General features: G+C 36.6%; 1 protein-coding gene across 1 annotated transcript; it reads left to right on the plus strand.

The window, feature by feature from the left end:
- Positions 1-4,234: 4,234 nt before the first annotated feature.
- LOC120124531 (uncharacterized mitochondrial protein AtMg00810-like) lies at positions 4,235-5,038 on the plus strand. The gene has a single exon (XM_039143189.1). It carries the CDS (start codon positions 4,235-4,237, stop codon positions 5,036-5,038), a length of 804 nt encoding a protein of 267 aa, XP_038999120.1.
- The last annotated feature ends 7,788 nt before the right edge of the window (positions 5,039-12,826 follow it).

Below are 12,826 nucleotides of genomic sequence, written 5' to 3' on the forward strand. Positions count from 1 at the left end.
TTATTTTTGCAAGTGTTCATTGTCTTGTGCCTTCGAAGCTTCTTCATCATCAAGTTCTTTCAAGTTCTTCATGAGAGAGATATTCACACTATGGTTTGTCTTTCAATATGATTAAGAAAGATGGTTAGAGTCGATTATTGAGTTGCTTTGTCAATTGTGGTTATGACGGTTCGTAGGGCATTTATCCTTCATCTTTATCATCATCATTATCCCACGACAATTACATCATCGTATCCATCTTATCGCTAAAGCTTATAAATATCATGAAGAGTTTTCAATTCAAGTTTTTTCATCATTTTATTTATCTTTTCATAATTGTTTTTACATATTTACTATATATTATTCATTATCTATTAATCATCATCTTCATGTTAATTTTCTAGCATATTTCTTCCCTCATTCGAAACCTTAGATTATGACAATAATCATCCATCTTCTACCTCGTTCTTTGATTGAGTCTAGAATCTAGTCTTGATTCTTCAACTACGAGAAATATGCATCACTCCGTTACCATCCCCTATCAATATAGAAGAAGTTTCTTGATTTGTAACACAACTACTAAAGCTTTCAAGAATATTTGTTGTCATAGTAATTTATGTTATAATTACTTTTTTACTTTTTGTGTTAGTTTAGCTTTTGACCCTCTAAGATCACCTGATTATAAAATCATTTGTATATGGGAAAATTACATAAAGCCTTATAAGTTTAATATGGATTTATCCATAATCACTTTTGAGATAGATGAAGATGAGCCTATAGAGTTAAATTATGGGGTTTTCTGTAATGGAAGGATTCATTGGTTGTTGATATGTTAAGAGTTAGTTAAAAAGTTTGTTAATTAGTTAATGGTCAGTTAGAAGTTAGTTAGTGCATTAGTGTTGTGTTTAAACTGTATAAAAGAATGATGTACATTTTAGTATAATGCATATACAAAATATTATTCACACGTGTCTTAACATGGTATCAGTTGAAAAGTCTCGTGTGATATCTCGCCCTTTCTAATTTTTTCCTCTTTTTTTCTTTACTGAGTTTCGTTATTTTTTCCTCTTTTCCTCCATGGATTACATCGATTTTACTCATCCTCTTTACCTTCATCCATTGGATACGCCAGGGACGTTGCTGGTTTCGCATCAGTTGACTGGAATCGAGAACTACAATCTGTGGAGTCACTCGATTGAATCGTATTACTGGCAAAGAATAAGTTAGGGTTTGTCAACGGCAATTGCACTCAAGGTGATTTCGGTGAGTTACTGCAATCACAGTGGGACAGATGCAATACAATCATTCTTTCGTAGATCCTAAACACTGTGAGCGGTGATCTCTCTGTGTGATTGGTTTTTACTTCTACGGTTGTGCATGTTTAGAATGATTTGAAGGAACGATTTAGTAAAGTCGATGGCTCTCGGATTTTCTTCATACATCGAGAGATTTCTCTATTCACTCAAGGTGATTCCTCTGTTTCAGCCTATTATTCGCATCTAAAGCTTATTTGGGATGAGTACAGTGTGTTAGTCTATGTCTCATCGTGCAATTGTGTTGATGCTTCCCAAGCATTGAATCACGTTCTTCAGCAACGTTTATTTAAGTTTTTAATGGGACTGAATGAAACATATTCTGCCATTCGAAGTCAGATTCTCCTTCTGGATCTGCTTCCTTCAGTGAATCGGGCGTATTCGATGGTGGTTCACGATGAGTCCCAGCGTTTTCTTTCTTCAGGTGTTTCACCATTGTCTGATACAGTGGCCATGTATTCCAACTCTGCTAATTCTAGCTGAGGACGATTTAATGGAGTGTGCGACTTTTGTAAGATCTGTGGCCATAAGCGTGATCAGTGTTATAGACTCAATGGCTTCCCTCCTGACTTCAAGTTCACCAAGATAAAGAAAACCTCTTCTGCCATGGTAGCTAATTCGGATCAGGTTGATAATCCTTCAGATCTTCTCCTTTGGCTCCGATGTTCACCTCGGATCAGTACAATCATTTATTGGAGCTTCTTAACAGAGATATTCATGACTCTGGTGATACTGCTGCCGCCAATTTTGCAGGTATGGTTCATGATTGTTTACCTGCTCCTACGAATAATTGTGTTACCTGGATTCTTGACACTGGAGCTACTGACCATATGATGTCTAATTTTGAATACTTGAGTAATCATGTTGAATGCTTATCACAATTTGTTCATCTTCCAAATGGTAAAACCCTTCCTATAACACAAGTTGGTTCTTTTTGGGTTGATTCATCTCACTGCCTACAGAATGTCTTATATGTTTCTGCATTTGCTCATAATTTGTTGTCTGTCTCAAAATTGACCATTAACTTAAATTGTGTTGTTCAATTCTATCCTGACTTTTGCATCTTTCAGGATCTCTCCAATGACAAGATGCTGGGGATTGGTAGGAAACAGGGAGGCTTGTATGTTCTTCATTCTTTTGGTTCTTTTCTTAGTTTTGTTTATAAGGCTCCTAATGTGTCTTTTGCTATTACACCTCATTGTACGTCCTCTGTTGATAATAAAACATCGATTTGGCATGCCCGATTAGGTCATGCTTCTTTTCTCATGTTGCATCATCTCCTTAAATGATTGTAAACTAGATTCTTCTATTATTCATTCCGGTACTGTTTGTCCTTTAGCTAAGCAAACTCATCTGCCTTTTCCTGTTAGTCAGTCTCGTTCTAATTTTCCTTTTCAGTTAATTCACATGGACTTATGGGGCCCATACAGAATTTCCACTCATAGTGGTCATAGATTTTTTCTAACAATAATTGATGACTGTACAAGAATGACATGGGTGTACTTATTAAAACTTAAGTATGATGTTATTATATCTTTAATGAAGTTTCTTTCTTTAGTCCTTAATCATTTTGGGGCTTTTGTCAAAACCATTCGTAGTGATAATGGCTCTGAGTTTTTCAGCAAAGAGTGTTCTTTCCTTTTCTCTTCCTTTGGCATTGTTCATCAGTCATCTTGTGTTGACACTCCTAAGCAAAATAAGGTAGCTAAAAGAAAGCATAAACACCTATTAGAAGTAGCTAGAGCACTTCGTTTTCAGTCTCGGTTCCTATTAAATTTTGGGGAGAGTGTGTCTTAGCTGCATGTTACTTAATTAATAGGTTACCTTATGTTGTCCTTAATTGGAAATCCCCATATGAAATGTTTCATCATAAGCCTCCTTCTTTGTTACACTTAAAGGTCTTTGGTTGCTTAGGTTATGCCACTCAAGCTAAGCCTCGTGACAAGTTTGTTCCTAAAGCTATTCCTTCGGTTTTTATGGGATACTCATATACTCAAAAAGGTTATTTAATGTTTAGCCTTGTGTCTAAGACTTTTTTTGTGAGTAGGGATGTTTGGTTTCATGAAAATTCTTTCCCTTTTCATTCACTTGAGCTGTCATCTAGGTTATTTCCTTCAAAACCTTTTGTCTCTGATTCTGATTTTTTTTGTAACTGATTTACCTCTGTCCGATGTGTCTCCTAATTCAGTTTCTCAACAGTCTTCTTCTAGTCCTTCTTTTAACGATACATGTCCTGCTGTTATTGGTGCAGAGTCTCCTGCACTTGTTATTTCTCCTTCTTCTAGTGCTTCTGTTCCTGTTGGTCATGTTGTTAGAAAGTCTTCTAGAGTGTCCAAGCCTCCACTTTGGTTAAATGAATATGTTTCTTGCCAATCATCCACTTCTAGCTTTCATCCCATTTCAAATAACATTTCTTATTCTCATCTTCCATCTCACACCCAATCTTTTCTTTCTTCTATTTCCATTGTTGAACCTACTAGTTATAATGATGCCGTTAAAGACCCCTTATGGGTTAATGCCATGCAAGAGGAGATTCAAGCATTAGAATTAAACAATACTTGGTGCGTAGTTTCTTTGCCACCGGGAAAGGTCCCCATTGGATGCAAATGGGTATATAAGGTTAAGTTTTGATCCAATGGTCAGGTTGAACGATATAAAGCACGTTTTGTTACGAAAGGCTACAATCAGCGCGAAGGTGTGGATTTTGTTGAAACCTTCTCCCCTGTTGCTAAGCTGGTCACCGTTCGAAAAGTTTTGGCGCTTGTCTCTTTGCAACACTGGTCTCTATTTCAAATGGATGTCTATAATGCATTTCTTCAAGGGAACTTGCTTGAGGAGGTTTACATGCAATTACCTCAAGGATTTTGCAGCCAGGGGAGAACATGGTCTGTAGGTTGCAGAAATCTATTTATGGTCTGAAACAAGCGTCTCGACAGTGGAACATGAGGCTAACTAAAGCTTTGGTAGCTGCTGGATATGTTCAAAGTAAGTTTGATTACTCGCTTTTTACAAAAACAAAGGGAGCAAAAATAGTAATCATGCTTATATATGTTGATGATTTGTTGATCACTGGAAATGATGCTGCTATGATAGAAGAATTGAAAATGATTTTGTATGCTAGCTTCAGAATGAAAGATTTAGGTGAACTTAAATACTTTCTTGGTTTTGAGATACTTAGATCTAGTGAAGGGATCTTGTTGAACCAAAGGAAGTGCGCATTAGAACTGATAGAAGAAACAAGATTAAGAGGTGCTAAACCTGTTTGTACACCTATGGAACATAATATTAAGCTTACCACTGCTGGTTATGATTCTAGTTTAATTAAAAATAATGGGAAGAAGATAGATGATGAAGTGCTACAGGGTGAAAAAGAAAACTACAAAATGTTGATAGGTAGGTTGATTTATCTCACTCATACAAGGCCAGATATCACTTTTATGGTACATCATCTGAGTCAGTTCATGCAGCAACCAAAGCGCTCGTACTTGGAAGCAGCTCTTCGAGTAGTTAAGTACATAAAAAAGAACCCTGGTCAAGGGATCTTATTTTCTTCTGCAGGACAATGCCAACTATCAGCCTTTTGTGATACTGACTGGGCAACTTGTTTGATGACAAGGAGATCGGTTATTGGGTTTTGTGTCAAATTAAGAAATTCCTTAATTTCCTGGAAGTCAAAAAAGCAGAACACTATAGCAAGGTCGTCAGCAGAGGCGGAATACAAAGGCATGGCAATAGTAGTAGCATAAATTGTTTGGCTCAAAGGTCTGTTAGTAGAGTTGGGTGTAAAGGATCTTCAGCCGGCTAAACTTTATTGTGATAGCAAGGCAGCACTGCAGATTACACAAACCCGATATTTCATGAGAGGACGAAGCATATTGAAATAGATTGCCATTTTGTTCGTGAGAAAATACAAGAAGGGGTGATTTGTACATAATATGTTTCATCTGCAAATCAGCTAGCAGACGTTTTAACCAAGGCATTGGGTACTCAGCAGCATGAATATTTAATTTCCAAGTTGGGAGTCAAAGATGTCTTTAGACTACCAACTTGAGGGGGAGTGTTGAGATGTTAAGAGTTAGTTAGAAAGTTTGTTAATTAGTTAATGGTTAGTTAGAAGTTAGTTAGTGCATTAGTGTTGTGTTTAAGTTGTATAAAAGAATGATGTACAGTTTAGTATAATGCATATACGCAATATTATTCACACATGTCTTAACATTGGTGTAGATATAAAAGGAGTCTTATATTTCGATGTAGATAATGAATGTTTAGAAACTATACATATGGTTTTATCGATTTAGATGGATGCGCCAGAGGAATGCATATATTTTGGAGAGTCTACAAGAGTTATGCATCTCACATTGGCCTATTGTATTGTGTGCTTGTTTGTTTAGAGTTGGATATATTTGAGATGGCAAGAGATTATTCTCAATGGATTTGGGAGAAACATGTGAATCTGGGCTATGCGACGAAAGTTTTTATGGTGTTTGTATCATTGGATCCGAGGAAGAAGATGAGTCGATGGTCCATATAAGCAATTAACGGCCAACTAAGTTTAATTTCACCCATGTAAACGGTTATTAACAATGAGTGATTCATTTATTACAAATTCGATAACATTAATGAGCAATTTGTTACTTTTAAAACTATAGTGGGTAAACAAAAACTTACTTAAACATTAATGATCATTTGTGCAGTTTACCCTTTTTTTGGTACAAAACTGCAGTAAACTAAACTTAGGACTTCTCTTCACCTTGGCATCACGTCACTGCTAAGTAAGTGGTGTAAACTAGCAGGTGGAACCTCTAAAATTATTAATTCTTCCTCCTGTTCATACGTTAAATACGTAAGATGGTCCGTGCTTCTATTTCTTTGACAAAAAAGTATGTTGAATTTCCTTGACAAAACCCCCCTGCATCAACCTTTCACAGTCTTTTATTAGCGTGAATGTAGGATGCTCTTCTACTATCTCACCTTTTAAAACTTCGACCACCCATTTAGCATCCAGTTCCACTATTAGATTTGATATGTTGAGTTCTTTTGCTAATACTAGTCCTTGCCTTCCTTAGTTCTGATCAATCCTCCGACCGCAGCTAAGCATGAAAAGCTTTTAAAAGCACCACCTGAATTCAGAATCCAAGATCCTGACGAAGGTTTTGTCCATGAAATCCACTGGATTTCCTTGATTACTATTGACGTTGAATATCTAAACGTTAATTTGGTTTCACGAGCCAGCGTATGCGCATATTATAGAATTTGGCTCAGCATTTGATTTGTTTCACAGAATATAGCTTCATTTCGGCTTTTCCATAAACTCCATATCTTTACCGCAAATAAGGACCCTCATTCGCATCTATCATATGTGGTTTCGGTTAAGCAGTATTTAATTTTAATCCAATCTTTGAATTCAACTATTTCAGGACTGTTGCCTTGATGATGAATTACCAGTTCCTTCCACACTTCCTTTACATTCGGACAGTCTCTTGGGATATGTTTGATATTGATTCGTTCTTACGACCACATTTCCTGTAAATTGCATCTATTGTAATACATTTCTTCATCCGATTTCCATTTGTGTTGAATCTATTAAAGTAGCATAATGATACAAAGAACCTTATTCTTTCCGTGTCCACTATTTGCCAAATCCAACTAGTTTATCCTCCGTTCTCGTGTTTACTTCTGCTTGCTTTATGATTTTATAAGTAGAGGCAACTGAAAAATTACCATTTTTCTCTAAACCCAAGCTAATTTATCTGATCCTGACTTCCATTGGTGATTGGAATAGAGACTGCTAGTATTTGGTTCATTAATTCCTCTGGAATGAGATCTTCAATCCCTTGTAAATTCCATATTTCTCTTCCGTTATATAGTTTGTCACACTACTTTCATTCTATTCTCCTCATTGCTTATGCCACATGAAAACTTTATGGATGTTTTACCAACCCACCAATTGTGCCAAAAGCGAGTTTGCTCTCCCATTCGGATACTTCATTTACATCTGTAATCACCAATTTTCACATATATTAAAAAAAACAGTGATCAATCTCCGAATATCCAGTGCATTCAATGTCCCGGTCATTGAGCCACAATCCCCCTACCACGATCACTGTGCCACCACCAACTCCATCATATCCCAGCTCAACTCAGCTCAGCTATAGCAAGCAAAGACAAAATCAGCTGATTTTTTATTTTTCAGATATGTAAATGGGTTCTATAAAACCCGAAAAACAACAATGTAAAAGGGGTTCCCGTTTGAAATCGGGAAAAAACTCTTTCCCATTTTTCAGCAAAAGGAATGATGTAACACCCCAATTTAGGGGTTAAATTTAAGAAATTATAAAGTGGTGGATTTAATTGGTATTTTGAAAGAAATAGTGGATTAAATTGTAAGACTTCAAAGTTGGCAGATCGTTTTAAGAAGTGCAGGAAGTTCAGTGACTAAACTCTTGGTTTAGCCAATTTCCTATATGATAGAATTATAAACTCTCCCCCGTGCGCAGAAACATAAATTTTCCCTGGTTTCCCTCTCCAATCAACCAACTTTCAACTCCGATCTACTCGCCGTCCGACCTCCGATCGACGAACCAAAACCACCATCGTGTTCGTTGTCAACCAAGGAACAAAACCCCTCAAACCTTTCGTCGGGAATCATCGCCATTCATCGTTAATTTCAGTCGGAAGTATCGTCGGTAATAACTCGGTTTTAGTTGGTTTTTCATCGATTCATGACGATCCGAGCATCCGTTTACGACACCTCCCGCACCATCGTGTTCCTTGCATCGTTCCGAGTCTGCCGGTGTCATCCTTGGTCTCTGTCGACGGCGGCGCGTGAGGAGGTGAAGCGGTCAAAGTTTCCGATTTGTTGAAATCGAGCTCTCCGCCATTCAAAATTGTGAACCGAGCTTTGTAAGTATCTCGAAATCGCTCAAAATAATTTTTAGAAATTTTTCGGGATTTTATCACTGTTCACACGCCGCCACTGCGCGTGGGGAATAAAAAATGATCGGTTTGACCGGTTTTGCTCCTATTTTGACCGGTCATGACCCGACCCGACCCGTTTACCTGACCCGTTGACCCAACCCGACCTGTTGATCCGACCCGTTGACCCGACCCGTTGACCGTTGACCACTGTTGATCAAAACTTTGACTGGCTTTGACCGGGCATTAAACGACCTTTGACTTTGACCGAGTATACCTATCCTGACATTTTTCGACGTTCCAAATCCGATTCCACTGTCCGTTTTTCGAAATTCGAACCCGAAGACCTCAAAATTGCCAGTCAAACCCGTTGACTTTGATTTTGACCGAAAATTCCAAATTTCTGAAAAGTCATATTTTATGCTTTCGACGTCCTGAATCCGAAGTCCGTTTCGCCAAATTCGAACCCGGTAAGCCGTCTTTCACTGATTTATCACCCGATTCGATCCGTTTATCGCAATTAAGCTCCGTTTCTGATATAATTTATGTTGATATGTATCTGAGGAATTATTGGAAGTTGAATTGAAGATCAAAGGAGTTCGAATGGAATTTTTATGGTCGATCAATATTACATGGAAATCGGGTAATACTTTACTACCTCTTTATGCTTTATAGAACATGTGAATATTGATAAATGCATGATTAAGATAATGTTGGTCTCATTTGTGTAGTTAATTAGTTTCTACACTCGATCTGAATACGGTAAAAGGGTTCAGTAATTGATTATGGTTCAGATGAATTTTATAAGAAATTGAGGGATTGTTAGAATTAAATTACAAGTTCTGTGCTTATTGATAAAGAAATCAACATGGGTTTGTAACTTATAGTTTATTTCATCAAAGGTTAAATGTTAAAGGTACTTGGATGGGAAATTATGATAATACTCCGGAAGGGTAAAATTACGAAAATACCCTTAAGTTGTAAGATGTCAAGAATATTCCCTGGAAGTTGATTAATAACTCTGAAAGGATATATTGATATGATAAAACTACATATGTGCTCAAGAAATGTTATATTTTGCTTAGGAAATATGGATAACCGATTTTTAACCCTATAGGGTTTGTGCAAGCTATTAGAAGTCTATTAAGGAATCATTTCAAGATAAGAGAATGTTCGGGAAAGCAATTGATCATAGGATCTCTAAATTATATTATTTTCGTTAAGAGCTAATATTGAAATTATCTGGTTAAGAAATTACGAAAATTCCCTTGAGAGGTAAAATAGTCAGAGTTGACCCTGAAGGAGAAAGTACTTTGAGGATTTGTACTTAACTCGATTAAGTACAAATTTAATTATTAATATTCTGTCTTTGTAAAGAAAAATTCATAATATTGCGTTTGTAAAATCCGAGAAGGCACTTGACCCGAAAATATCCGAGTTATGAGTAAATACCTGAAGAATAATTTGTCGGGGTGTTCTGTTGTCATAATTGTTCGAAAGGACTGAAACAAATGATGAGATTAAATTAAATAATAAGATCGGATGGAGGAAAAAGATATAAATTGGAATTAAATAATAAGATCGGATGGAGGAAAAAGATTGAAATACCGTGGATCTGTGAAATGAAAAAAATACCCCTGTAATGGAAATGACCCAAGAATATCACCAAGCTCAGAAATGATTGGATATCCTTGAGCTCTGAAATGAATGGAATAAAACTGAATACCAAAATTTACAAAATAACCTTATGGTCTAAACTAAGTAAACATCTTGGTTTAATTAAGGAATCCAAATAAGCATAGGTATTAGATTACCTTTAAAAGTAATGGAACACAATTTAAGTGAATAGATCAACCCTAAAGCTATATCATTAAGGTTACTTAGTTTATTTAGCATTCAAGTCCATTCCAATTACTTCGAGATTTTCCAGAGTAATTCAAACGTTCCTAATTTCATATACATATTGTACTTCCGATCTATTCAATTTGGTCTTCGTAGTTGATTTGTTGAACAAGCGTCCAATTCTTAGTACTGAATGCGATCTAGAGTTGAGATGAGTTGAATACTTTCAAAATTATCATCGAGCCAAACTTGAGAAGACGAACACACATTCAAGTAATATCTATGGCATTCAAGTAATATCTATGTCATTCAGGTATTGACATAGCTTTAGGGTTGATCTATTCACTTAAATTGTGTTCCATTACTTTTAAAGGTAATTCAATACCTATGCTTATTTGGATTCCTTAATTAATCCAAGACATTTACTTAGTTTAGACCATAAGGTTATTTTGTAAATTTTGGTATTCAGTTTTATTCCATTCATTTCAGAGCTCAAGGATATCCAATCATTTCTGAGCTTGGTGATATTCTTGGGTCATTTCCATTACAGGGGTATTTTTTTCATTTCACAGATCCACGGTATTTCAATCTTTTTCCTCCATCCGATCTTATTATTTAATTCCAATTTATATCTTTTTCCTCCATCCGATCTTATTATTTAATTTAATCTCATCATTTGTTTCAGTCCTTTCGAACAATTATGACAACAGAACACCCCGACAAATTATTCTTTAGGTATTTACTCATAACTCGGATATTTTCGGGTCAAGTGCCTTCTCGGATTTTACAAACGCAATATTATGAATTTTTCTTTACAAAGACAGAATATTAATAATTAAATTTGTACTTAATCGAGTTAAGTACAAATCCTCAAAGTACTTTCTCCTTCAGGGTCAACTCTGACTATTTTACCTCTCAAGGGAATTTTCGTAATTTCTTAACCAGATAATTTCAATATTAGCTCTTAACGAAAATAATATAATTTAGAGATCCTATGATCAATTGCTTTCCCGAACATTCTCTTATCTTGAAATGATTCCTTAATAGACTTCTAATAGCTTGCACAAACCCTATAGGGTTAAAAATCGGTTATCCATATTTCCTAAGCAAAATATAACATTTCTTGAGCACATATGTAGTTTTATCATATCAATATATCCTTTCAGAGTTATTAATCAACTTCCAGGGAATATTCTTGACATCTTACAACTTAAGGGTATTTTCGTAATTTTACCCTTCCGGAGTATTATCATAATTTCCCATCCAAGTACCTTTAACATTTAACCTTTGATGAAATAAACTATAAGTTACAAACCCATGTTGATTTCTTTATCAATAAGCACAGAACTTGTAATTTAATTCTAACAATCCCTCAATTTCTTATAAAAATCATCTGAACCATAATCAATTACTGAACCCTTTTACCGTATCCAGATCGAGTGTAGAAACTAATTAACTACACAAATGAGACCAACATTATCTTAATCATGCATTTATCAATATTCACATGTTCTATAAAGCATAAAGAGGTAGTAAAGTATTATCTCGATTTCCGTGTAATACTGATCGACCATAAAAATTCCATTCAAACGCCTTTGATCTTCAATTCAACTTCCAATAATTCCTCAGATACATATCAACATAAATTATATCAGAAACAGAGCTTAATTGCGATAAACGGATCGAATCGGGTGATAAATTAGTGAAAGACGGCTTACCGGGTTCGAATTTGGCGAAACAGACTTCGGATTCGGATTCAGGACGTCGAAAGCATAAAATATGACTTTTGGAAATTTGGAATTTTTGGTCAAAATCAAAGTCAACGGTTTGACCGGTAATTTCAAAGTCTTCGGGTTTGAATTTTGAAAAACGGACAGTGGAATCGGATTTGGAACGTCGAAAAATGTCAGGATAGGTATACTCGGTCAAAGTCAAAGGTCGTTTAATGCCCGGTTAAAGCCAATCAAAGTTTTGGTCAACAGTGGTTAACGCCAGTCAACGGTCAATGGGTCAACAGTCAACGGGTCAACGACTCGGGTCAACGGGTCGGGTCAACAGGTCGGGTTGGGTCAACGGGTCAGGTAAACGAGTCGGATCGGGTCGGGTCATGACCGGTCAAAATAGGAGCAAAACCGGTCAAACCGGTCATTTTTTTCTTCCCCACGCGCAGTGGCGATGTGTGGGGGCGCGTGAACAGTGATAAAATCCCGGAAAAATTTCTAAAAATTATTTTGAGCGATTTCGAGATACTTACAAAGCTCGGTTCACAATTTTGAACGGCGGAGAACTCGATTTAACAAATCAGAAACTTTGACCGTTTCATCTCCTCACGCGCCGCCGTCGACAGAGACCAAGGATGACACCGACAGACTCGGAACGATGCAAGGAACACGATGGTGCGGGAGGTGTCGTAAACGGATGCTCGGATCGTCGTGAATCGATGAAAAACCAACTAAAACCGAGTTATTACCGATGATACTTCCGACTGAAATTAACGACGAAGGGCGATGATTCCCAACGAAAGGTTTGAGGGGTTTGTTCCTTGGTTGACAACGAACACGATGGTGGTTTCGGCTCATCGATCGGAGGTCGAACGACGAGTAAATCGGAGTTGAAAGTTGGTTGATCGGAGAGGGAAAACTGGGAAAATTTATGTTTCTGCGCACGGGGGAGAGTTTATAATTCTCTCCTATAGGAAATTGGCTAAACCAAGAGTTTAGTCACTGAACTTCCTGCACTTCTTAAAACGATCTGCCAACTTTGAAGTCTTACAATTT

This window comes from Hibiscus syriacus, unplaced genomic scaffold (assembly GCF_006381635.1).
Source record: "Hibiscus syriacus cultivar Baekdansim isolate YM2019G1 unplaced genomic scaffold, ASM638163v2 tig00110419_pilon, whole genome shotgun sequence".
In the NCBI taxonomy this organism is placed as follows: Eukaryota; Viridiplantae; Streptophyta; class Magnoliopsida; order Malvales; family Malvaceae; genus Hibiscus; species Hibiscus syriacus.